Source organism: Vombatus ursinus, unplaced genomic scaffold, assembly GCF_900497805.2.
Source record: "Vombatus ursinus unplaced genomic scaffold, bare-nosed wombat genome assembly UNPS02014170.1, whole genome shotgun sequence".
Taxonomy (NCBI): Eukaryota; Metazoa; Chordata; class Mammalia; order Diprotodontia; family Vombatidae; genus Vombatus; species Vombatus ursinus.
In genome coordinates, this window is record NW_020953948.1 from 1,020,661 (window position 1) to 1,048,526 (window position 27,866).

Below are 27,866 nucleotides of genomic sequence, written 5' to 3' on the forward strand. Positions count from 1 at the left end.
CTAAAATGACCTCCCTCTTAAGCCCACAGGCCCCAGCTCTGAAGGTGTGGAGGATCCCTCCCCTGAGCAGAAATGAATCCTGGGAGGAGACACAGCTGACCTGGGACCTTTCAGAGGGCTGAACGACAGCGCCTCCGGCCTGTCCTGCCTGGCGGGACCTGACTTGGGTGCGGTCTGAAGATTCAGAGAACGGCAGGGAGGGCCGTGGCCATGGAAGCCTGGGCTCCGGTGCTGGAAGAGAGAGGTGAGAGTTTCAGAAGAGGACCCAGGGGTGGGCTGGGGGTCTGGCTCTGCCATTTTCCTGACTGTGGGAGTTGAGGCAAGTCACTCAAATTCCCTCATCCATCACATTCTGTGATCCCTTCTGGTTCTGATGGTCCTGGGATCCCCAGTGGACGTGGGGGGCCGGACTGGAGGTATCTGGGAGGAAGGCTCAACCCCACACCTGCCTCTGCCTCTGCGTCCTTGCTTATCTCCTCTTCCCATCATCCCCTTCCCACCCCTGTACACAGTTGGCAGCCGCCGCTCTGGAGTCACACGGTGGCCCCCCCCCCCCGCCCCCCGGTGGGGAGGGACCCCTTTGGGGCAAAGGGGCATCGCGCCCAGGAGAGTTTATGGGGGCGCCGGGGGGAAAAAAAAGTTTTTAGAAACCCCGGCCCCCCCCCCCCCCCCCCAGCCCCAGCCTCGAGGGTTGTTTTCCAATTCCAGTTTACCTGGATCTTGACCCCAGCAGATTTTGGTGGGCCCAGCTCGTGGAGACACCCAGCCCTGCTTCTTTATGCTACCTCGGAGGCCCCTCGTGGACCCCCTTTTGTCTCCTCTCTCTCCTCTAGCTTCCCCTTCTCCGGGGCCAGGGCTGGGTTTGACGTTTAGGTCTACTGGACAGTGGATTGTTAATTGGTTCATGGGAAGGAAAAATTCTTCTCTCAGCTGTTCCTTATGATCAGAACTGACATGGAGAACTGATAGAAGGAGACGAGGCAACCTTCCTCCCTCCTTCCTTCCAGCGCATCAGTCTTGGGTGCCTTGGGGTCATTGTTTGTGCCTATGGTCTGGACCTGTGATGTAGTGCTGGGAACTGCCGATATGGAACTGCCCTTTCCCGATGCAGATCTGCACCTGTTCTGCCTAGAGAGCTGCCCAGGGCACTGAGAATTAAGTGGCTGAGTACTCAGGGTCACCCAGCCAGCAGGCGCTGGACTTGAACCCAGGTCTTCCTAGAAAGCAGCCTGCCTCCGCCCTCTGATAACAGCCAGCCTTTGGAGAGTCTCATAAGGTTTGCAAAGGGTAAGGGAGGTCAGGATCAGAGGAGCTGAGCTCCAGGGGATCTTGGAGGCAGTTGAGTCTTGCACCCTCATTTTACAAGGGAGACTGAGGCACAAGTAGGCCGCGTGCCTGTTTTAAGGGTTACGCAGCCAGGAAGTGTCTGAGGGAGGATTTGAACCCAGGTCTTCCTGACTTTGACTCCAGTACTCTCTCTGTGTGATGGCTGCCGCAGGGACTGTCCTATCCTCACTGAGTGCAGGGATCAGTAACTGAGCGTGTTTGGGTGATGATGATAGTAACAGTAACTGTAATAGCTAGCATTTAAATGCGCGTTGAAGTTTGCAAAGTACTTGATATATTTGGTTTTGCAACCAACAGCCCTGGGAGGTAGGTGCTCTTATTTCCCCATTTTACATGTAGTGAAACTGAGGCAGACAGCCCCAGACAAGGGTGAAGCAGTTCATCCAAGGTCACATGGCTAGTAAGTATCTGAGATAGGACTCACTGATTCCATGCCAGACATTCCATCCACCGTGTCACATAGCAGCCCCTCCTATGTTATACCCTCCCCTTCCAGCTGTGCTGTGGGCCCTCTGAATCCAAGAGGTGGAGGCACCTTGCTCCACTGGACATTCGGTATAGCCCATTCGCCCCAACAAGAGCCGAGCTGGCCAGTGACCTCCATAGTGCACAAAGGGCCAGGTCAGGAGTCATGAAGACCTGAGTTTAAATCTGGCCTTGGACACTTAGCAGCTGTGTGACTTCATGAGAATGTCACTTAACCCCTGTTTGTCTCAGTTTCCTCAACTGTAAAATAACACCAACCTCCCAGAATCAAGTGAGATAATGATTGTAAAGCATGTAGCACAGTGCCTGGCACACAGTAGGTGCTGTATAAATGCTTATCCTTTTCCCTTTCCTTCCTAACAATTGCACTGTCCCCTCCCAAGACTTCTGCTGCCCTGCCCTGAAATCAGTGATTCCAGGCAATCAGCTTCTGTAAACTGGGGGTTATAGTATAATTATAATAAGGCTAGATGATTCTGCTGAAGGTGTTTTCTCATCTCCCTGGTATTCAGAAGATCCCCTCTCTGAGGCGGATGGACCTAGGAGGTCCAAGGCCTCTGCCCGTTTCCCACAAAGCATCAGCCAGCATGGGGGGGGGGGGGGGGGGGGGGGGGCTGGGGGGGGGGGAGAGGACATGAAATGGGGGCACCACCTACTTTCCAGCATTTACATGGAAGACCAGAACTCATTGAGAGAACCTTGGAGACCTTGTAATGCTGCCTCTTAGGGCTCCTCCCTCCCTCTCCTCGTATTTATTTCTCCAAGAAGCGGCTTGACCTAGAGTAGAGGGCCCGCAGGCCTGGCTACAAACCCTACCCCCTGACTAAGTGACCTAGTGCAAGCGTCTTCCTCTGTCAGTGTCCCGGGCAGCCCTCTGATGTTTGTTATCTCGGCCCAGCAGATGCGAAAGGCCAGCTACGAAGGTGTGGAGGATGGCGGCGAGAAGAAAAGGAGGAGATGACCTCTGGATTCTGGACAGCCCAGGCCAAGGTGAGTTGGGCTTCTCTTTCTTCTGACAGTGTAGACATGTTCTCTAAATCATCTCCACCCAAGCAAAGTCTCTTCCAGGCCCTGGCACCTAGTGTCTCACCTGAAAGAATGCTGTTCAATTAGCGGAATTCACAGGCTTCTCAGTCCAGCTCGGGGTGGGAGCTTGGAGTCCATCCCCCAGTCCAGTCCCCTCTTTTTATTGGTGAGGAAGCACAGAAAGGTTCAGTGATTTCTCCAAGGCCACACAAGGCATTACCAGGCTCTCGACTAGAGCTTTAGCACTAGAAAGATCACAGGGTAATCCTTTTAGAGCTAGAAGGAATCTTAGACATCATCTGGTCATAGCTTTCATTTGACACATGAAGAAACTGAGGTCCAGGTGGGTGCAGTAATTTGTTCGAAGATACCAGGGGCACAGCTGGTACTAGGACTTACCCAGCCTCCCAGCTTCAGGAACAGTGCTCTTTCCACTAAACCTGATACTCTAGAAATGAAAGATCTCTGTTTGCTTAGAACCCTCCCTCAGTGTTCCTTCCTTTTTCACTATTACATATGGACTCTTCCACAGTCTGCATAATTTTCTTATTTAAAGTACTCATTGGTGCCCTAGCGTTCTCTTGTGTTAGTCTGCCATGGGCTGCCATGGTTTGGGTTGTTTCCGATTTTAATAATTACATACTACATAGCTCTAAACATATTTGTTCAAATCAATCTTTTTTCCCCCATCTAAATTATTTCCCTGAGACTTATTACCAGTAGTAGGTTGCCAAATCTAAGGCTATGACCAGTTTTATGATTTGTGTTAACCTTTGCCAATTTATTCTCCAGCACAGTAGTCGGTACCAGTTTGCAATGTTACCAGCTATGTATGAGTGTACCTATTTCCCCATAATCCTTCCAACTTTTGATTTGATCATTTTTATATATTTTTAGTGTTTTGCTGTCTCTAAGGTTGTAGATACTTCTTAATAGTTGTGTTCCTTTTCATTTTTCTAATTATTGGAGAAACAGAACATTTTCAGTGTTTGATTGCTATTTGCTTTGACTCTTTTGTGAACTGACTGTTCATATTGTTTCACTCTTCATCCAATGGACGCTTTTCTCCATTCTGACATTTTTTCTCATTATGTTCTCTTGAGGCGATAAATTCTGTAAATCAAGAGCTCAAGGGGTTTCATCTTTCTGAGCCTCACTTTCCTCATCTGTTAAAATGAGAAATAACATTTTAATTGCTTTTGCCTTAGGGCATTGTGCAAGGCGTGAGGAAGGCACTTAGTCATATGGATCTTTATCAGGCAGATGGTTTTAATTTCTGTAACAACCTAGTGCTCTGGTTTGCAGCTTCTGCTTGGAAATTGCAGCTATAGTAACATCTTATCTCATTTGACCTTTCCAACAATGCTTTGAGATGGGCACTATTATCATACGCATTTTGCCAGTGAAGAAGGTGGCGTGTGAAGAGGTTAAGCGACTTGCCCAGGATTATGTAGCCAGTAGATATCTGAGGTGGAATTTGAACGCAGATCTTCTTGTCTCCTATCTAACTCATCAGCTTTTTCCTTGATAATTTCTTCTATTTATTTCCCTCTGAACGTGTGGTCCAAGTATCCCCGTTTTTTCCATTTAAAAATGTGCGTGTGAGTGCGTATATACAGACGTGTACGTTTGGGCTTTGTTTTTGGTCTCAGTGTTTTAGAGTTTCTGTGGCTCCAGCCTTTTGTCACCTGGCCGCCAGTCCGCTGGTGATGAGCGTCTCCCAAGTTGACTCCATAGGTCTCTATATCCCACAACCATGTTGCCCATGACCATTTACATCCTCCAGCTATTTCAGCTCAGGGGGCCCGGCCAGGGCCCGCTCTGTCTTGGCAAAGTCTTGGAGAACCCAAAGCTGCTCTCAGGCCATTCACTGCACTTGCCTCACAAGTGCACATAGTAGTATCTGGCACATAGTAGGTGCTTAGCAAATGTTTGTTGATTGATTGATAGTACAAGAAGGCATTACAGTAGGATCCCAGTGCAGGTTTCCTGCAGACACCCCCTTCCTTCCACCGGGGACTGATTGAGTCCCTTTCTACATGACTTTGGGTGTCCCTTATCAGATAGGCTTCCCTGGTATGTTAAATGCACTCGATGAAGGGGCCTGACCCTCTGCGTCATTTACTCGGCCAGTTTTTCTGTTCGGCCCCTTTAAAGAAGGCCACCTCGTTGACGTTTTTGTGGTTTATAATGTCTGTGCCACTTCTGGATACGAGCTCTTCCTTCATCTATGTTGTGTTGGTGAGATACAGCCGTCCTTTCTCCTCTGTCTAACAGCATGAAGGTTTTATACTTAGATTGCTTGGAATTTATTGTAGTATGTGGTGTATGGTACCCATTTTAAACCCATTTTCCTACATTCCAATTTGCCTGGAGTCAGAAAGACCTGAGTTCAGATCCAGTCTCAGATACGTTCTTGCTGTGTAACCCTGGGCAAGTCACTTAACCTCTGCCTTAGTTTCTTCAACTGTAAAATATAAATAATAATAGTGCCTACATCTCAGGATTATTGTAAGGCTCAAATGAGGTATTTGTAAAGAATTTAGCACAGTCCCTAGCACATAGTAGACACTTAAAAAAATCCTTCCTTCCTCCCCTCTTCCTCCCATCCCTTCCTTCCTCCCTTCCCTTTCTCTGTTCCTACCTCCCTTGCTCACTCTCTCCCTTTTCACCAGTAATTTCCCAGTTGCCACAGCCAAGCGTCTTAATCTCCGTGTTCCGCAGACAATAAATAGCCGAGGACTTCTTTACTGTTGCGTCATAGGTGGTTTGGGATCTGTATTAGTGAACAGAGTTCTCATATAAAGAATTGCCCCCACTGAGAGTCACAGATGGTTTGTAGAACCATCCTTCCAATCGCCAGGTTGACAGCCTTCGAATTACCATCTTCTTTTCACTCAGCCTCATTCCGCTTTATGTTACCAAGTTAGTTACCAAATGTCATCAATTCTTCCTTCACAACACCTGTTCCCATCATCTCCTCTCTGCTCACATAGCCACCATCCTGGTTCAGACCTCTGTTACCTTACTTGGATGAGAGCAATAGCCTCCTAACGGATCTCCCTGCCTCCTTCCCCCAGCCTCCTGACAGATCTCCCTGCCTCCTTCCCCCAGCCTCCTGACGGATCTCGCTGCCTCCTTCCCCCAGCCTCCTGACGGATCTCCCTGCCTCCTTCCCCCAGCCTCCTGACGGATCTCCCTGCCTCCTTCCCCCAGCCTCCTGACGGATCTCCCTGCCTCCTTCCCCCAGCCTCCTGACGGATCTCCCTGCCTCCTTCCCCCAGCCTCCTGACGGATCTCCCTGCCTCCTTCCCCCAGCCTCCTGACGGATCTCCCTGCCTCCTTCTCTAGTCCATACTCCACACAGATGCCAAAGTGCTACTCCTAAGGGCCAGGTCAGAGCATGCCCCTACTCCAGAAGCCCCAGGAGATTCCTAGTGTCCCTCAGGTCACCCGTAAATCCCTCGGTTGGGCATGTAAGGGCCTTCACAATCCAGGGTCCAGCCTGCCTACTGGACTAGTTACATATTGCTGCACCTCACCATGAGCTCCTGAGAGCTGAGATGCTTTTGTTCGTCCTGCCGTTTCTTTGTATCCTAAGGGTTTAGCCCAGCGCCTTCACTTGCTTAGAAAATGCCCATTTCCTTGACCGGTTGTCATCCCAAACTCTGGCCTCACTGAACTTACCTGCTGGCTGCTGACCTCCCACCTCCGCTTTGCACAGGCTGTCCTCCGTGTCTTCCTCCTCCCGCCTGTTTCTGAAGCCTCCCTGGCCTCCTTCCAAGCTCAGCTCTAGGGCGACCTCCCCCATCAGGCCTTTCCTCATCTCCCCCACTGTCCCCAGCCTCAAGCCCCTCAGGTTGCCATTTATTTACTTGGTAAAGAGATTGTCTCTACTCAGATGTGCAGCAACCCAGCTTGTCTCCCCTGGTCACGGGTACCCCCATTTAGGGAGGAAGTGTTTGATTTTCCTCTTTGTATTCTGGGGTCTGGTGCAGTGCCCAGCGTGTTAGTTGCTTAAATACTCGACTGATCGCTTGCTATAAGTTTACATATTTTTTGCATAACTAATCTGCACACATTATACCCTCCCATAGAACGTTAGATCTTGAAGGACATGTCCTGGTTCATTTTTGTCCTTGTTTACCAAGAGCCTAAAAAGAGGGCTTTGTGTATAATAGGTGTACAATAAATGCACGTTGGAAATTTTTTAAAAATTGAATTGTGTTTGGCATCCTTTAGGGAGTGGGAGGGTTTTCCATCCCTGATTTTGCTGAGAGAGTGTTTCTGTGTTATAAATCATGCTAGCTCTTGGTTATAGCTAGACGCTTTTGATGCTGTTAAACAAAGATCCTTCATAGCTCTGCTTTTTAAGCACTTTTTAAAAACATAAATCAGTACTGCATTTTGTGAAAGGCTTTTCCTGCTGCTATTGAGATCATTGGGATTTTTGCCTTTCTTATTAATGCCATCAATTCTGTTAATGGTATTCCTCCCACTGAACCATCCTTCTAGGCATGTTATAAATCAGACTTGGTCATAATGAATCATTTTCAGATGTCTTGCAGCATCTTTGTTAATATTTTATTTAAAATTTTTGCATCGATATACATTAGTGATGTCAGTCTATACTCCTCCTCTAACGTTCCCTGGGTGGGGTCTGTATTTGTGTCACAGAATGAGTTTGCTAGAGGAAGTTCTTTCTCTATTTCTGAGAGCAGTTTATCTAGCATAGGAATTGCACTCTAAATGTCTGATCGAATCCGCTTATAAATCTATCTGGTCCAAGCCGTTGGGGTTTTTGGTTTCCTTTGGGTCTCCACTTTCGGCTTGTTTACAGCTTTTTGTGAGATGAGCTTCTTTACACTTTTCTGTTTCCTGGATTGGTAATCTGGATGTTTTATATTTCTTAAGAAATTCAGTTTTGTTAGCATGTAATGGGATAGAGAAATTTCTGCTAACCTTCTTTATTTCCTCTCCTTTCATTATGAATTCCTTCTTCATCTTTTTCTTTTTTTTTTAACCCGGGTAATTTGGTTTTCCTTTTTTTTTTTTCCATTAATCACATTAGCTAATGGCTTATTGATTTTGTTAGTCTTTTAAAAAAAAAAAGCTCTTTTTTGTTTATCAGTTCAATAACCTTTTAGTTTTCAATTCTATTTCTTCAAATTTCAAAATTTCTTCTTTTATATCGTTTTGGGATTGCTAATGTGTTCTCTTTGAATTGCTGTTCTATTCATTGTCTTCTCTATTTGTTCTTTTTTCAGAGCTGTAAATTTTCCTCTGGCAACTGCTTTAGCCACATCCCATAAATTGTGGTCTGTGCCCTCACGGTTATTGTCTCTACTATAATTATTCATTCTCTGACTTGTTCTTTGATCTACTCATTTGCCTTATTGTAATTTAGTCTCCATCTTTTATTTATTTTTCCTTTATTGAAATAGAATTTCAGAGTGGATAGAGGGTGAGCCTTAGGGACAGGAAGGTCTGAATTCAGGTGCTCGGACACATACTGTCTGGCTGAACGTGGGCTTATCCTCTTCTGCTCCAATGCATAAGTTCAAGTTAAAGGTGAATTTCTGATCTATAATGTGGGTAAAGCTTTTACACAAGCACATCACCAGTCTAAACCAAAAAAATGTCATTCAATGTCTGCCAGGGACCTAATATTGTATTACTGTATTATCATGTTGCTGTATTATTATGATGATGTATTATTATATTCCTATCTGTGATGCCTCTACACCCACAGTTTCCCTACTTGTTTCTCTCGATGGTCTCCATTTGTCCTGTTGGCTTATCATGTCCATGTCATGACTACATCTCTTGCTTCAGATTCAACTGAAGAAGCTTCATCACTTTCATTCCAGCTCATTACATTAACTCTGTGTGCATATTGTTAAACGTGTTCTTTATACTTCAGAAATCGTTTGATTCTGTCTTCTATTCCATTTTGCAATTTTTCCTATGGACGATGTATATTCGTCATCCCATTTGTTTTCTTTCTGTGGATGGCCAGACCATGCTGCCAGATCACCATGCCATTAGCTCATCATTCACACAGAGGGCAGCCTCGGAAGGACTTCTTTTCTCTCGTGAGAATGGTGGCACATTTGAACATGTATCTCCTTGTTTTTATGCCTCATTAAAACTGATGCTCAAGTCGTTGAACAAAGTTACCTTCATGATCACATAAGTCATGGAATGTTGTATGAGACCCTGTCTTTGAGGTTTTCTTTTAAGGGTGTGTTTTTACTCTGTGGAACCAAATGCTTATTTTTTAATTGACAAAAATTGATTGGCCAGCAATAGGTCCCAGGCCGAGCGCCACGTAGTCATTCTGCGGGCCCTGATTGGCTCAGAGTGAATGTAAATAGTAATTGTTTCTGTTATGTTGGCCAGAAACTCTGAGATTCCTCCCCTCCCAGTTTGATTTTTTTCTTTTTTGACTAGGCAAAGAGGCCATTCTCTGCCTCCTTTCTTACCTAGTCTTAATCACCGAATGGGCGTTGCCTCAGTCAGACTAAGACTTGTTAAAGACCTGAGCTTCAAAAGGCCAAGGTCTCCCACTGCATCCAGGGCCGTCTCCAGTCTTCCTGATCTATATCTCACCCAGATGGCTTCGGAGGAGAAAGTGAGGCTGGTGACTTTGCACCGTCCTCCCTCACTTAAATCCAGTTCACCTGAGAGTCATGGTCCTTTTCAAGAAAGGACAAACAAGAGGTACTGTCTTTGAGGTGTTCCTTTAAGGGCGTGTTTTTACTCTATTGAACGAAATGCTTCTTTTTAATTAACAAAAAGATATAGAAGGAGAAATTCAAGCCCTGGGGCCCTACTCTCCTAATTGGTACCTGCTTCTCCCTAACTACTATTTCAGGAAAAGCCCAAGCCATTCTTCACTTCATTCCCAACTCTGGCCATCTCCTGTACAGACTCATCGCTGAATGGCGACCCCTTCCTTCCCACCCCACCCTCTTCACCCTCCAGTTCTGGATCCATCAACCACAATCAAATCATCTCTACCATTGGTCCTAGTTAGCGGGGTACTCCCTTCTAGCCTCACTTACTATCCCTGGAAGCTTCTAGACTAACTCCTCCCTGGCCGTCATTCTCTGTTGTGTGTTGTCTTGTCCATTAGCATTTAGAATGCCAGCTACCTAGAGCAAGGGACTTACTTTGCTTTTTGTAGCACATAGTGAGTGGTTAAATGCTTTTTTTTTTTGGCCTTAGTTTTTTGGAGTTTCTGTGACTCCAGACTTTTGTCAGCTGACAGCCAGTCCCCTGGTTGATGAGCATTTCCTCACTTGACTCCGTAGCTCCTTCTATCCCACAACTATTCATTCATTTCAGGCTCTTGTATGCTCTACACCAGAAGTGTGAAAGTGGCAGTCAAAATAAATAAAAATACAGTAAAACCTATATAATGTTAACATGTGATTTTCTAAGTCAATATACTGGCAGCGAATTTAACACCATTGTTATACATTGCTTATCAGTTGCTTGACCATGAGGATTCGGTCTCCTTTAGAAAATTCTCTATGAAATCCCGCAATCCTTTGCACATTTTCATCAAACATGGCTTTGATGTCTGAGTAGTAGATTTAGAGCTGGAAGGGACCTTCGAGGCTGCTAAATCCAACCCCGTCATTTTTATAGAATGAGAAAGTAGACACATAGAACTACAGTGATGATTTTTCAGTCATCTTCTAATGGCGATAATAGCATTATCAATTGATTCCTTCCCTCTGAAAAAACCTTAAAATTTGTCTCTCGAGGGCCTTAAAATGATGCTGACGCTGGAACAGTTTCTTCTCTTTTCACTCAGCTCCTGCCAGTCTCCTGGACTTCTCTTTTCAGACGCCGCTGCCGCTTCCTTATGTGGTATTTGGGGGTGCTGACGGCTCAGAATCTGAATGCAGGGATTTCTCTGTTTCCCCTGCTGAGAACAGATTGCCGGAAGCCTCGTTCCTGGCTCTTGGCAGACTTGTTCTCCGATCAAATCTATTTTGTTGTTTGATGGGATGACGATCCCCCCGGTAACCTTCCTCCACCCGTCGTAATGCTTTGTAACTGACCTCACGTCAGTATCACCCTGGGCTGCTGTCATTGCTGGTTGGCTGGAGTGGTTTGTTGTTTCTTTCGGTCTCGTGACTGTTCTTCATCGCCTCCACCTCCCCAGAAAGGCTGGTCATCGATGTCTTTACTTTTGTCCATTTCCCAGTTTTAGACATCAGCAAACCCCACCTTTCCCAACCTTGAATTCTAGGGGTTTTTTTTTTCCTTTTAATCTCTGCTTCAAGACCAGGAACTTTATTTTGCTCATCACTCTTCCCACCCCAGTATTATCATTGCTTTTAAGCCCTCCTTCCCTCATCCTCACTTGATCCCACATCACATTCACTGGATTTCTTCACCTTACTGTTTGTGCTCGTGTGTGTTCCACCCTCCTTTGTCTATTTCATATAACAGTGAGGCTCATCTAATGCCCCCTCCCTCTATCCCTTCCTCCATATTTCATATTCTCTTCATGAACCCCAGTTATAAGACATGGATGGTTCCACCCCCTTCTTCATCCTTGCTATACTAGAGTATTTCTCTTACCACTCCCTCTTCATTCCTTGCTTCAGGTCCCCAGAACAGAACAGATCCACCCCTGCCCATCTGTGTTTTTCTTATTTAACTCCCTCAATACTCTTTCCAGATATTTAGGTTGTGAAAGGATGCTTGATCTGTCTCCCCATTAGAACATTAGTACCTTGCCATCTACCCCCTTCCCAATGCTCCAGTAAATTTAGCTTTTGGTGTTTTTCTTGACTTTTATATTTTTATTTTGAAGTTCCTACTGAGCTGTGGTCCTTGGATGAGAAGACTTGAAAGTCCTCTATTTCATTATATATCCATTTTTAATTTTGTAGGATTATACTCACCTTTGTAGGGTAAGTTATTCTTGCTTGTAAAACGTGTATCTTCTGCCTTTTGGAATGTTCTGCTTCAAGATCCCCTCTCATTTAAACAAGAAGCTGCCAGGTCTTGTGTGATCCTGATTGAGGTCCTGTAATACTTGAACTGTGTCTTGCTGAATACTTGGAGTATTTTTTTCTTTGACATGGGATTTTGTATATGACATTCTAGGATTTTTACTTTTGGAGTTTCTGTCAAGACAGGGTTAAGTGGCTTCTTTCTACAAGTTAAAGCATCAACCCTCACCCATCTCAATACTGGGTGTTGAGAAAAAGATAGACCTGGGTTGCAGAGTGTACTTTAGCCATGCGGATAAGCAAGCACATCCTTATCATGGCCTTTTCAGAAAAAATGAATCAGTGCTTTTTCCAAATACAGCTTTATTGCATTCAGCGGGGCTTCATTGTCTTCTTAATGTAGTGTAAGTGCAGATATGTATGAAACCCCTTTTTAAAGGGGCCATGCTTCCAGATTGGCTTCAGTTAGATGGCAGTTTGTAATTGTAGCAGCATAAATGTCACATAAGACAATTCTACACCATAGAGCCTCCTGGTTTTCAGGTTTGACAGTAGAAACTCCTTAAGCTGCTACCTAAATTGTTAAATGCCTGTTCGAAGCTTTCAAAAAAGATGTTTAACCCATTCATTACTGCTAGTAATACTTAGCATTTATATAGTGTTTTAAGATTTGTAAATCATTTTGTATACATATATATATATATATATAAATTCAATTTTGTTCCTCAAACAATTCTGTGAGGTAGGTGCTATTATTATAATCCCCATTTTTACACTTGAGGAAACTGAGACCCAGAGGCTAGGTGACTTGCCCAGGATCACACAGCTGTTATGTGTCTGAGGCTTGACTCAAACTCTCGTCTTCCTTCCTCTAGGCTCTGTGCTTTATCCATTCTACCACCTAGTTGCCCCAATAGCTAGCATATATATGGCCATTTAAGATTTGCAGAGTGTTTACAAATATTATCTTATCTTATCCTCACACCAACCCGTGAAGGTAGGTGGTAATATTATTCACTTTTCACAGGTGAGGAAACTGAGCCTGATAGAGGTTAAGTCACTTGCCAAGGGTCACAAAGCTAGTAAGTGCCTGAGGCTGGATTTGAATTAATGGCTTCCTAAGTTCAAATCCAGCCCTCTGTCCTCTGTACCACCCAGCTGCCAGTTTAAAGCCCACTTATTTCCAGAAGCCAAGAGTATGACAAAGTTAACAATTAAAAGAGATGCATAATAAGTCCCCAGATAATAGAGCCTTTGGTAGAAAACAACAGAGATTTGCCATCTGTATGGCTTTTGCATATGTACTTTCACAGGGTAAATCTCTTAGGTGGCAGTGGGCCTACCTACATTACACTTGAACATGAGATTTTTGCTGTTGATGTTCATATTTTAGCATTGTATAGATAGCCAGTTCAAACATATATTGAATCTTGCTAGTTAACCATTTGAACATTTGAAAATCTATTGTTGTATTCACTAAATTCAGCCTTGTGAATTAGCTCAATAAAAGTAAATCATTCCAGGGCTTTGTTCCTGTGGCCTCTTACTACATAAATAGAAGTAATGGCACAAATCCAAAGGTGCAATATGATATTCCTCTTTGAATTATATTTTAATATAACTCAAATAGCATAGATTTACTGGGAAGGATCCCTCTAGTTATAAGCTCCCAATGTAAAGGTTACTGTTTAAGTTCTTTTTTTTTTTTTTTTTTTTTTAGGCAATTGGGGTTAAGTGACATGCTCAGGGTCACACAGCTAGTAAGTGTCAAGTGTTTGGTCTAAGTCCGGATTTGAACTCAGGTCCTCCTGACTTCAGGGCCAGTGCTCTAACCACTGCGCCACCTAGCTGCCCCTACTGTTTAAATTCTGTAAAATTATTAGTAGATGTGCTTCTGAAGCCATAATTTTCCATTCTTAATCATTCACTTTTCTGAGTTTACATATGAAGCCTCTCCAGCTATTAATACACAAGTAAAAAGTATGACCTGCCCTTGTCAGAGAAGGTGCTGTGCTCTGTGAGCAAAGCAGACTTGAAGGAGCTCAAAAGAAATGCGAGATGTGCAAAGTTAGAGCATGCAGCCCAAATGTTCACATGGACTATTTGTGCCCAACCTGTGGTAGAGCATTCCGAGCTCGGATTGGTCTGGTCAGCTGCATTTGGACACATTGTAACTTGACTCCAACATAGTGATGGCATTTTGGTCTTCTTCGAGAAGAAAGGCCAACCATATAAAAAGTAATTGTTTTGTTAATTACTTCTCTTGGACTATGTGTTCCTGGGTTGTTTCAAATCATATAAATCAATTATGTAAATTCAGTTAGTTCCTTCAAAGAGCTGAGCAAACCTATAAAAAAGTCAGCTGAAATAGATTGTTTCAACCTACTATTTACTGAGTGTCTACTGACCATTTGTCTGACTGACTGTGCAATTGAATTTAGTTAAAGAATGAGGACTGGTGATTTCGGTTGGCCCGATCTACTTTAGTATACCATGGTAGAAAGCTGTTACCTGATTGGTGATCTCCCTTTGTGCCTACATGATACTTCCTATAGATTTCCATTTTGTAAGGATAGATTCCTTTAATTTGTTCTTTGTTTTAGAGAAATAGCATATGCTAGAATGAAGGAATTCCCTACTTTGTATGGGATTTTAAGCAAAAATTTCAACATGGACATACTTCATCCCCACTCCAGATTGGCAGGTGTTGAAGCCCTCCGGCAGCCCCTCTCGGGCAGCTATCAAACAAAGGGATGATTGAACACATGATGGGATAAGAAAGGGTGAAATAAGTGCAAGTTTTTATTGTCACATTTCTCAGGATTTGTATCATTTGAAATTATGAATTTTTTTCTTCAATGTAAAAATGAACATTACTAGAAGTATGCAAATTTGACACTTAATACTGTTGATTCCCTTTATTCTTAATAACAGACTAGATAGGGGGTGGAGGGAGGGAGAAGAGTAAATGGTTACTCCAAGTCTACAAATATGAGTGAATGGAAAACTAATAATAGCCAATAAAAACTACTATTTATATTGCATTTACTATGTGCCAGGTACTGTGCTAAATGCTTTATAATTCTCTATATTGCAACCTTGAAGTCGCCTTCTCCCTCACTGGCCCGTGACCCCACGTCTGGTCTGCTACAAAGTGTTCTTAGTTCCACCTCTAAGACGTCTCTCACATCACCCTTTCTTCAGTCACAAACCATATCCCGGTGCGGCCTTCATCACTTCTCACATGAAACCTCACAGTGCCTTGCTGGTTGGTCTCTCCTCTCCCTCTCCAATCCATCCTCTCCATCACTGCCAACATAATCTTCCTAATGCACGAGTCTAAGTGTCCATTCCTCTGCTCCAAAGTCCTCTTGGTTCCTTGGCGGACATTTGTGCCTTTCCACAAGCTGGCCCCTGCCTGCCATCCCAGATTTATCTCGTGTCCTTTCCCAGAGTGCGCCCTGTCCTCCAGTGTCCTCCCATCTCCATGACTGTTTCCCATGCTTGGAATTCATTTCTTCATCTCCACTTTTCAAAAGCTTCATGTTCGTGCTCAGCTCAGCATGATGCCTTTCTTGATCTCCTCAGGTACTCACTTCTTTTCCTTCTCAAATTGCCCTGAACTTCTTCATCTGCATGTACATTATATCCCTACGGAAGAATGGAAGTTCTTTAAGGGGAAGGAGTGTGTTGGGTGTTTGTCTTAACGTCTCTAGTGCCTCAAAGTGTCTGGCACATACAGGGATCTTGTGAGGCTCAAATAAGATAGTCACTGTAAAGCACTTTGCAATGTTAAAGGACTGTTTAAATGCCAGTTATTATTATTAATTGTTACCGCTATCCCTCCAGCTTCTTCTGAGGCTTCTAATGGACCCCTCCTGAGCTCAAACAATGCTTCTAGAACCATACTGGGACATGCTGATAAATGTTTAACAATGGGCTCACCTAGAGGTGGCACACAGTGGCCACTTAAATGTTTGTTGAATACCATTTGACTTGGTAAGAACAAAATCTAGGCGAAAAGTATAAGGGTTTCTCATGCATATGTTAAGATCAGTTCAGTGACCCTCTGATTTTTTCATCAAAAGCAAGGCATAAAACAGAGAGACAGACATGAGCTTACAGAGTTCTTTGGCACTATCCTGGGGAATGCCCTGTGCCAGACTGGTAAGGTCCTCCAAGTGCTACTGCTTGCCAGGGATATTGTGCTGGCTCTGCTAAACCCTTCAGTGAGATCCCTGTTTACTCCAGGTATCAGCCTAACAGAGCACACAGGAACAATGTAGGGGATGCCAAATGTCTGTTGCCCAGACTCTGCATGCAGTTGGATGACCGTCCAGTGAATGAGCATATTGGTTCATCTGTCTGAGACCAGCACTGCCGATGGACACTGATGTCAGCTTAGGATATGGGACACATTGCGTTTGGGGGAATTGTCTAGTGCTTTCCATGATCCCTTACACAATATAAAAAGCCATCTTTTTAACACAAACATCTCCAAGCCAAGTTGCATGTATAGGAATGTTGAAATACAACATTCTGAAGAACAAAGTTGTGGTTGACCCCAAGGGAATTGGAGAGCTGTATGGTAGGTGGAAGGAGGCAGTACCCTTTTTCCACTCATGACCTAACTGGGAAGAGTGGCACAAGAAATCTTTGGTGGAAAAGGATGTAGGCCAGTCATGTAGCAAGAGCAAAGGGTAAAGGTCAGCCATTCCAAGTGCTGCCCTAGGACCCACAAAATGGCAAAAAGCCCTAGAGAAAGGCCTTTGGCCTATGGGGTGGACCTTCTGTGGAGGATCTCAGATAGTAGAGCCAGATATTGCATGGGATAAGAAAGTTTGAATGGGGCACAATCTATACTCATGGGAATACTCACATCGAGATCGCAGGACTTCCCCTCCCCTCCATTCAGTGCTGGCCGTTGCTAGCATTTTGACTTCTTTTGAAAAGCAATAGCAGCGGTAGATAGCCTTGCTTTCTTATGATTTTTAATGGCATTGCTTCTGATATATGCAAATAATGTTGGCTCTTGGTTTCAGTTAAGTTTTGTTGAATACTTTTTCTGCACGTATTGCTTAGAGAGTCATCCCTGGAGGCTCATTCCAAGACTAGTGGTCTAGCCCTGGAGCTGGAAAGACCTGGCTCCAGGGCCTGCAGCTGACACATCCTGGCTGTGTGACCCTGGCCAAGTCACTTAACTTCTCAGTGATCTGAGCAGGTCTCTAAGACTGTGAGTTTCAGGGAAGGTGACAACTTGCTTTGGTAGAGGGAGTTTCCAGTTCCATGTATCACACATACATACGTACATACATATGTCATTCAGTTCCGTGTAGCCATGTACCAGTCCAGTCCCTATCTTTGGTAAGATCCAGATAGTTTGGGAGGGCAGATGGAGCAAGATGAATGACCACAAAGAAAGGTGGAAAGTTATAAGAATTATAAATAAATAAAAGTACCATGAGTGTACTTTATAGGGAAGTAATTTGTAGGGACTCCTGTAGTGTCTGACCAGAATGTAGGAGGTAGTTAAAGGTCAATTATTTAGGTAAATTGTTAAGTCCCAGATAGCTACTACTAGAAAGTACATTTTATTAGACAGTATAAGATTATATACTTGTAAAGCTTTGTATATAGCAGAAATAATAGATTAGTTAGTATGTGACGGTGAAGGAATTGGTGAATTCATTTAGAGGCGTGTGGGGGCTTTTGAAATGAAGAAGTGCTCAAGCTCTCCTATCAACAGCCCCCACCATTTAGCAGCAGATGTTCCCTAAATGGGGGATTTTGTAATGTCAGCACTTACACCAAAGGAGAGCACAAAACTTCAGAATCCTACTGAAATTTATTGAAGGACCTTTTTTTTGACAGCCAGCTGAGGGTGGCCCCATGCTCAGACCACAGGACCCTGTTGTTCTGCTGGTTTGTGCCTTGCTTTGTGTCTGTAGGTTGTGTTTCACACCGATTATGTGGATCACATGATGCCTGTATTCTCAGAGCAGTTTGCAGAGGGTGGCCCTGTCAAAGATTGCTCCCTTCCTTTTCCGACGTTTTAGTTATGCCTCCCCAGGTGGAAGATTCCCAGTGATTCTATGTAACTGACTGGCCTACATGGGGTTGGCAGGCATAGGATTGGATTGCTAATATTCCATGTCACTGTTCCAAGACCTCTTAAACTGAGGGATTTGAGAACAACATTGCCTATCATCCCAGAAAGCAAAGTATTATAAAAAATCTCTTCCACCAGGGCCCAAAATGAGAGTTATTTATGAAGTCTGATTTTTAGAGACAAAGAACATCTTGGGTCTATAGATGTGAAGAACAGCAGAAAGAATCAGGAAACTGCATAGGTCTGCAGGAAACAAAAAGTCTGCAGTCAACATTAATTCTAAAATTCTATTTTCAAACTAGCTGAGTTCCCTTATCTCTAATTACTCAATTATTGCCAAAGAAGTAACCTCAAGGCCTGTTTCCAGCTGAATAACAAGCAACGCCAACAGGGCTCTTCATCGAGGGGATTGCGGCTTGCTTTTGAGATCTTGCACATTCATACAAGATTGGATTTCCAAAGGGGGAATGGATCCTGCAGTTATAATTATCAAGGGGGCGCCTCCAGGCCCTTTTGTGTATGAAACTTCATTTAACACACAAAAAGCAGGGAAGCATTACTGTTGATACAGGTATGGATTTTAACAAGGGAGAGAGGTAGGCAGTCATAACTGTCAAGGGGAAAATTCCATTTCATACCCAAAAGGGCATGAGGTCATGAATATTCACATAGGCATGTACATGGTCATTTTCAGGGAGCAGTCTCCTTCATCTTCATAAAAGAAGCTAGCAGTACAACCAGATCTTCACATGCTATATAGGAAGAGGAAGCTGCAAAGCCAGATGTTGTAGGGTGACTCCTGCCAGATCCTGACTGGCTGGCCTCGATGATTCTTACACTAGATGGTCTCAAAGGTTGTTTCCTGATTTACAAATCCTATAACATTATGACAGTGATTATGTGTAATGAAAAATTAACATTTGGACAGTGGTGTCCTGTGTCTAATTTCAAGATGTATCTTGCATGAATTACGTGCTTAGATTAGGGGCTTAATAAGTGAAGGAGGTGATTCCTTGGGATTCCTATTGGGCGATGAGGTGTCGGGGCATGGGGGTGCAGAATAAACCAGTACTATCTACATGCTACACAGTTTAGCACAAAATGCAGACATTCTGAAGTGGCCAGTAAACATCTTGCCTTCTACCCTCACCTCTCCCCACATCATTTGGGGGCAGAAGGAGCCCTGAATAAATAGGAATGTGTTTGATCTTTCAGGAATTGGTCACTTTCAAGGATGTTTCTGTGGACTTTACTCGGGAAGAGTGGGGGCAACTGGACCCTGCTCAGAAGAACTTATACAGGGATGTGATGCTGGAGAACTACAGGAACCTGGTCTCCTTGGGTAAGGATGGCTTTCTTCAAGGACAAAGAACGTTCCCCATTAGATATCTTTCTGTTCTCATTTTCTGAAGTCTGGGGAGGGGAAAAGGATCTGATTTTCTTAGCTGAGTTTTGGCTTAGCATACAGAGCAGGGCTATTAATATTTCATCACACATTTATTAAGCACTGGCATGTTCCGGGCACCATTTGAGGTGATAGGGACTCAGAGAAAACAATCAAAAGACCTTCTCCAGGAGAAGCTTACATTCAATATGTGGGTTTGAACATATTCACAGAGAAGTAAATGTGAGATAATAGGAGGTATAGAGAGGTGGCACATGAGCTAAGCCTTGAAGGCCACCAGGGATACTAAGAGGGAGCAGTGAGGGTTCTAGAACTTTATCCAAGTGTTTCCCAGAAGCCCCTGCATAGGCAATCGTTAAAATGGTGCAGCACTTGCTCGTTGTGGAGAATCTCACAAAATCATGCAAATCATGGACTTGAGATCTCTGAGCCCACCTCAAGCACACTTGAAACTTCCAAACTAGCAACGGTATGCGTATCCCCACAGTTACTCAGTGTTTGAAAGAGGTCTTGTTGAGGAAACCATTTATTCTTTTCCATTGGCATGTGGTGTATTGGTGGTACAGAGCCCAACAAGTGGGGCCAAACACAGACCCAGTGGCCCTGAAAGAATGCTGAGTTCTCGCAGCACATGCTCAGAAATGTAGAACCTCAAGGTTTTGATGTGGCTTCTCTCATCCATGAGCAGACGCTGGTGCCCAGAGACACATATGACAGAATCAGTGTATCCATGAGCACCCCTTGCCACACTGACTTGATGCTTCCAGAAAAGAATCAGATTGTTGCTAGGGCAAAAGAGAAGATTACCCCAAAGGAAAAAGATAATCCCAAAAGTAATTGGGCAAGCAAAAACTTAGGGTGTGGGAATAAGCATCACTTTACACATTAAAACTTTTTTAAAAAAAAAAATACAGAATTTCAGGATAGGAGAAGACCTCAGCAGCCATCTGGTATGATGTTTATTTGGAAAAATCCCTCCGGCCTGAATAGTCATCCTCTTTGTTTGAAATCTCTCATGAAGGGACCGTACTACCTCCATGCTCAACCTCCTACTTTTGAATAAGCTCTATTTTAGGAAGCTTTTCTTTAGGTCAAGTCTAAATGTGCTTTTTTACAGCTTCTACCCACTGTCCCTCTGCTGTCTAGGGCCAAGGTGAAAAAACTCAGCCCTCCTCCATGTGACGGCCCCTCATATACTTGAAGGTCACTCATGCCTTAAGTATGTATCTCTTTGCAGGTCATTTCCAGGTCTACATTTCCAGCCACATTCTCTCTCCAGAACTCTAGTCACACATTCTTAACTGCTGGTAGGAAATCTCCACCCAGACATCTCACACTCAAAACAAATAAAACAGAATTCATTATCTCTCCTCAGTCAAAATGCCCTTCTTGGTAATGTCCTTGTTGCCATTGAGGAGACCACCATTCTTCCAGTCACCCAGATGGGCAACCTTTGAGTCACTGACAACTCTTCCATCTCCCTCATCCCACAGCCAATCACTGACAAGTTTTGTCAGTTGTACCTCCCTAATTTCTCTCCCATCCATTCCCTCCTCAGCACACACATGGCCACCAGCCTCATTTAGATCCTCATCACCCCTCACCTGGACTATTTCAGTAGCTTCCTAACCAGTCTTCCTGCCTTTCATCTCTCCCTTCTCCTGTCCATCCAAGTCTTCCTGATTCCAGGTCTATCATTCCATCCCCCCCTCCACATTGTCTCAAAAGGTAGAAATGAATTCCCTCTGAGATATGTTGAGTTTAAACAGCCAATGGGATGTCCAGGTGGCAGTATCATTGCTCTGTAAGAAATTGGGGAGTTACTACTTCAGAGGTGGTAATTAAACCCGTGGGAGCTAATGAGATCATCAAAAGACTGTGGAGATACAGTGGATAGAGTGCTGCACTTGGAGTCAGGAAGATCTGAATTCAAATCCAGCTTCAGATACATACTAGCTGTGTGACCCTGAGCAAGTTACTTCACCTCTGCTGCCTCTGTTTCCTTATCTATAAAATGAAGATAATAATAACATCTAGTTCTCAGGGCTCTTCTAAGGATCAAATGAGATAGTATTTATTAAACACTTGCAAATCTTAAAGTGCTATATAAATATCATTATTATTAATTTTTATTACAAGAGTCTATAACCTAAGGTCTGAATTTAGATGAGAACCAAATTACATTTTTTTTCTACTCATCTAACTAAAATTTAACATTTACTTCAATTATAAACGTAGGCAACAATCTTTATTCTGGGAAAGGGTCCATAGGCTCCACCAGACAGCCCAACAAGTGCGTGACAGCAAAAGGATTAAGATCTAGCGGAGAGAGAAGAGAAGAGGGCCCAGACAGAGCTTGGCAGGAGATGTGCTGAGCTAGTGAGAGTCGGGGGAATCTCCATGAAAGGAGGCCAAGAAGGAACAGTCAGAAAAGCCGCCCTTCCCAGCCTGGCCCCTTCCTACCTTCCCATGCTTCTGACACTTCTCGCTTGTGTTCTGGGATCCAGACACACTGGCCTGCCTGTGGTTCCTCACACACGACATTCCATTTCCCATCTCCATGCCTTTCTCTAGGGGGGGGACTACTCTATCCCCTCACCTCTGCCTCTTTGTTTTCTTGGCTTCCTTCAAGGCTCAGCTCATACCCTGTCTTCTGCAGGAGGCTTTTCCCAGGCCTCCCAGCTGCCAGTGTCTTCCCTCTAGGATGGCCTTCTATCTAGTCTGTATGTATTTTGTTTATACTTTGTTATATATATGTTGTCTCCCCCATTAGAATGGGAGCTCACTGAGGGCAGGGACTATGCTTCTGCCTTTCTCTGTGTTCTTAGCACCTAGCACAGTATTTTGCATAGAGTAAGCACTTAATGAATGCTTATTGACTTGACTGATGAGGAAGAGAAGGAAGAAAGAGCAGTGCCATGGAAACCTAGGAAGGAAAGACTACGTGGGAAGAGAAGATGGTCAGTCGTGAGCTAGAGGTAAGGAGTGCAAAGACTTGACTAACAGTGGTAACCTGGAAGAAAGTTTCAGTACAGCTGGAAACCAGAACACAAGGGGTTGAGAAGTTGAGACATTAGGAGGTGGAGGGAATTAATCTAAACAACCATCTCTGACGTCTTCTGCGAAAGGGAAATGGCATCTTGAATGGGTAGTGTGGCCAAGTGAAGGTTTCTTAAGGACCCAGGATACCTGGGTATGTTTCTGCTTAACAGGGCAGGAGTTGGGTTGGGAAGAGCTTAAAGATGAAAATGAGAAGGTATGATTGACAGGACAAGCTCCCAGCGGAGATGGGAAGCCAGGGAGTAGAGAGGTTAGCTTTGGCAAGGAGGAAGCCCGCTTCTTCCCCAGAAACTAGAGCAGAAGAGGAGAAAGCGAATGATAATCTTGTGAGGTTTTGAAGTGTGGCCTCAGGGAGAAGACAGAGGCAAGAGACAAGAGTGTTTCTGCACTGTGCTCTCTTTGCTTTAAACAACTGGAAATTGGCAGCTTCAGTGCAGTCCGAGACTAGATGTTCCATATCCTCAGTCAGTAAGCTGCTATTAAGTGCTAACTATGTGCCAGGCATTGTCCTAAGCCCTGAGGACACAAAGAAAGGCAAAAACAAGGTCTCTGCCCCCCAGGAGTTCACGTTCTAATAGGGGAGACAACACGTAAATAACGAGGTACACACAAGATACACACGGAGTAGGTGAAAGGTAATCTCCCAGGGAAGGCATTAGCCAGTGGGGGGTGAGTGAGGACCAGGACGGGTGTCCTGCAAAAGGAGGGATTTGAGCTGAGTCTCAAAAGGAAGCCAGGGAAACTTAAAAGGCATTTCCGGCATGGGGGACTGCCAGTTCAAAGACACAGGGAAGGGGACATGAAGTGTAGTGTTAGAGGAGCAGCAGATTGGCCAGGGTAACTGGATTATAGAGTGTGTGGACGATGTCCTCTTTCAAGGACTAGCTCAAATGTTTGAAGAGATTGATGGTTGATGATGGTCTCTATCCTAGCAGGAAAAGGATCGAGTGAAGTAATTATCGGATTCCCTGATCCATTGTGCAATCGTGTTTCATAGCAGTGTAATTGGAAGCCTGCTTCTGAGGAGCTCTGTGCCAGCCACTGCCCTCCCCTTCCTCACATGCCCTTTTCCCAGGAGTAGATGGGATTGGGTTTGAATTCCTGATGACCATGCTCCAGGCACTTTGTTGTTTCCTTTTCTACGAGCAGGGCTTCAGGTTTTTAAGCCAGATGTGATCGCCAGGTTGGAGCGAACAGAAGCACCATGGACTTTGGATAGCAAAGTCTTCAGACTTTCCTGTCCAGGTAAGCGAAGGAAAACCAAAAGGTGGGAATTACCAGAACGACAGCTCTGCCGCTAAATCAGGGAAAATCGTTTCTGAAATTATGCGCAAGAAGCACCCCTCCAAATCCTCCCTCTGACCTCAGGCTTGTGGAGAAGGGCAGAAGTTGTTGGGTATTGGTGCTGAATGACCCTTTGTCTGCAGCCTTATCTTGTTTCTTAGACGATGAACTGAGACCCTTCCCCCTCCTTTACCGTGCAGCCGTGTTCCTGACATCTCTTTCCATGTTCTCTCTAGTCCAAGGTTAAGAGGTGTCCTTCCTTGTTTTCCAGGCTAATCCTTCCATCTACACTCAGAATCCAGTGCTTTCTGCTCTCATGAGAAGCAGCACGATACAGGAGGAACAGCACAGGCTTTGGAATCAGTCAGTCAACAAGCCTTTACTAAATGCCAGGCACTTTGCTAAAGTGATGGGGATATAAAGAAAGGCAAAATCACCATCTTGGCCCTAAAGAAGCTCACAGTCTAGTGGGGGGAACAACACGAAAGCAGCTATGTACAAACAAGCTGTATCCAAGATCCTTCAGAGGTAATCGGCACAGAGAGTGCAAAGTGGGGTCTCGGGGCAGCTTCTGGTGCAAAGTGGAATTTTGGCTGGGACTTGAAAGAAGCCAGGAAGGAGAGACGAGGCCAGAGAGTTTCCAGACGTGGGAGGGACAGCAAGAAGGCCTGTGTTGCCGGGGCATCGAAGTGGACATGGGAGGGAACAGAGGAAGAAAAGTGGAAAGGGAAATGTCTGTCACGAATGGCTTTCAAAGCCAGAGTGGGAGGCAAGGACGATAGCCTATTCCAGGTGTCTGGGAGGGAAAGGATGAGGGCCTGGGTTTTAACCCCAAGGTGTCTTCATAAATCCTTCTTGGTCCTTTGATATTTCCCATTGTCCTTATCAAGAGGAAGCACCGAGACTGGAGTCAGGAGAACCTGAGTTCAGGTTCTACCTTTGACACTCACTAGCCTTGTGACCCTAGACAAGTCACATAAGTTCTGGGTGCTCCTTGAGAGCAGGGACTGTGTAGCACAGTTCCTGGCACATAGTAGGTGCTTAATACATGCTTGTTGACTGACTGACTGATGAATCTGGGCCTACATTTCCTCATCTGTAAGATGAGGGGATCGGGCTCAGTGGCCTTTACGGTCCATGCCAATTCTAAATCCATGAGCCTTTGGTCCATCAACTTATTCTCTAACACCAGGGACCCTCATTCAACCACTACCTTCCCACCTTTCTGGTTGACCTCTCCTCGATCTTTATCTTTTAGGTACTTTATGATTTGGAAATTATTGAATCCTTAGTATGTGTTATATCCCTTTAAATCTACAAACTCTGAGTTGTGTTAAGTGCTGAATACTGGTACCTTCTAGAATGAAGCAGAAAGAGTGGTTCAGAAACCACAGGTCTTATAGAATCCACCAAAGGAAATACCTAAGCGGGGCTCTACACAGGAAGACTGCCTCCCTACCTTAGTTCTCAAGTCTGCTTTAACTTGTGCTACGAGCCAGGGCCCTCTCCTGCATCGCTTCACCAGGATTCTTCCACAAGGCAGGAGGCCTGCCTTCATCTTTAGAACTGGAGAATTTCTCCCAGTCTGAATTATCTAATGATGAAATAAAGCCTATGCACTCTCCCATGTTCATTTTATTTGCAGGGTTTCTTATTGATATCCCTTCGCAGATGTTGATATTCACACATGAGTAAGGTCCTGATGCTCACCATTCCTCACTGGTCTCATTAGCTCTTAGTAAGTATCTGTTAAAAAGTGAGGACTTGGGGCAGCTAGGTGGCGCAGTGGATAGAGCACCAGCTCTAGATTCAGGAGGACCTGAGTTCAAATCCGGCCTCAAAGATAGAACATTTACTAGCTGTCTGACCCTAGGCCCCCCCCACCAAAAAAAATAAGGACTGTTTCTTCTCTCCTGGCACAGAGAAAAGGGAGCACAGGTATGTGTGTGCATGTATACACACACACACACACACACACACATACACACACACACGGATATTTTTTTTTTCTCCTTTCAGATTGGGAAAGGAAGCCTGAGATCAAGGAGGCCTTTTCAAAACGGGGCATGTATATGGAAGAGTCATTGCTGGAAAAACTCAAGAGTGATGATCCCTGGGATTGTCCCTCAGGACAAGTATGGGACTGTGATGGGAAGTTCAGGAAGCAACGCAGGGGCCAAGAGAAAGAGTCCCGGGAAGTAACGGTTATCCCCAAGAACATGTCCAGTGAGATGAGAAGTCACGCAGGTAGTTTTGGGAGGCGTTTTGGACAAATGTCATTTCTTGTTGCACCGCACAGCATTGCTACGAAAAGGAGTCTTCATCAGTATGATACAGATGGAAACAGCTTTAAGCAGTATTCTGAACTAATTAAATATAATGGAATGTCCCCGGGGTCGAAACCTTACAAATATGAACACGGTCAAGCTTCCAATTCTAACTCGCACCTTCTTCAGTATAATGGAATACCTCCTGTAGAGAGAATCTCTGATTTTGACAAATTGGGCAAAGCCTTCCCACAAAAGAAGCACCTTATTCAACCTCAGATAAATCACGCTGGACACAAAGTCTATAGATGTGGTGAGTGTGGAAAATTCTTCAGACAGAGCATGCACCTTATTCAGCACCAGAGAATTCACACTGGAGAGAAACCGTATGGTTGTAATGAATGTGGAAAAGCCTTCAGGCAGAAAATTCACCTCATTCGACACAAAACACTGCACAGTGAAGAGAAACCCTTTAAATGTAATCATTGTGGTAAATGCTTCAGTGACAGCTCGTCACTCAATGTACATCAGAGAATTCATACTGCAGAAAAGCCCTATCATTGTAATGAGTGTGGCAAAGCCTTCAGCCTCAGTCAATACCTTATTCAACACCAGCAAATTCATACCACTGAGAAACGCTTTAAATGTAGTGAGTGTGGCAAAGCCTTCAGCCTGAGTCAGTACCTTATTCGGCATCAGAAGATACATACTGGAGAGAAACCCTACGAATGCAATGAATGTGGGCAAACCTTCACACAGCAGGGAAGTCTTACCCAGCATCAGAGAAGCCATGCTGGAGAGAAACCCTACAAATGTAGTGAATGTGGAAAAGCATTTGGTCGGAGTTTGTATCTTACTCGACATCAGAGGATTCACACTGGGGAGAAGCCCCATATATGTGGTGAATGTGGAAAATCTTTTAATGATACCGCAGTCCTTGCTTTACATCAGAGAATTCATACTGGAGAAAAACCTTGTAAATGTAATGTTTGTGGAAAGGCCTTCCGCCACACAAACCAGGTTACTCAACATCAGAGAATTCATACCGGAGAGAAACCTTACAAATGTAATGAGTGTGGGAAAGCTTTCACTCATTGTGCTGGCCTTACTCATCATCAGAGAATTCATACTGGAGAAAAGCCCTATAAATGTGATGAATGCGGAAAAGCGTTCAAACAGAAAGTTTACCTAACACAGCATCAGAGAACTCATACTGGAGAGAAACCCTATAAATGTGATGAATGTGGTAAGACCTTCAGGCAGTGCTCAGCGCTAATTTCTCATAAAAGAACTCATACTGGAGAGAAACCTTATACATGTAGGGAATGTGGAAAGGCCTTCAGTCATAGCTGTAGCCTCACTCTTCATCAGAGAATTCATACTGGAGAGAAACCTTATAAATGCAGTGAATGTGGCAAAGCATTTAGCCAAAATATATTCCTTACTAGACATCAGAGGACTCATACTGGGGAAAAACCTTTTAAATGTAGTGAATGTGGGAAAGTGTTTAGCCAGAGTATGTCTCTTACCCGCCATCAGAAAACACATACTGGGGAGAAACCCTACAAATGTGATGAATGCGGAAAGGGCTTCATCCAGAAGATACAATGTATTCAACATCAGAAAATTCATACTGGAGAGAAACCTTAAAAATGGGGCTCCTAAGAAAGGCTTCCAGTCAGTGCAGATGCATAATCATTCAACATCAGAGAATTCATATCAGGATAGAAAAGTTATAAACGTAATGAGTGTTAGAAGGCCTTCAAGTGTGATTTATTCCTCACCGCAGCTTTCAAATAGAAATTAACAGAGTGTTTAAAGCTTTAGTCATATTTGTCATTTATTGAGCAACAAATCTTTATTAAGCACCCATTTTGTTCCATGCACTGGAAATAGAAACAGAA

General features: G+C 44.3%; 1 protein-coding gene across 1 annotated transcript; it reads left to right on the forward strand.

Annotated features, from left to right (window-relative positions):
• On the forward strand, positions 1 to 27,866 carry LOC114041209 (zinc finger protein 260-like). Its single transcript, XM_027859554.1, has 5 exons — positions 1 to 244; positions 2,735 to 2,823; positions 19,162 to 19,288; positions 23,561 to 23,656; positions 25,715 to 27,866. Exons 1-5 carry the CDS (start codon positions 211 to 213, stop codon positions 27,610 to 27,612), a joined length of 2,244 nt encoding a protein of 747 aa, XP_027715355.1. The 5' UTR covers positions 1 to 210; the 3' UTR covers positions 27,613 to 27,866.

Bases quoted from the DNA above. Each gene is read 5' to 3' on its own strand.
- LOC114041209 (XM_027859554.1), top strand. From the start codon at position 211: ATGGAAGCCTGGGCTCCGGTGCTGGAAGAGAGAG. The intron at 245-2,734 runs GTGAGAGTTTCA...TCGGCCCAGCAG, and splicing joins TCCGGTGCTGGAAGAGAGAG to ATGCGAAAGGCCAGCTACGA. The intron at 19,289-23,560 runs GTAAGGATGGCT...TTCTACGAGCAG, and splicing joins CAGGAACCTGGTCTCCTTGG to GGCTTCAGGTTTTTAAGCCA.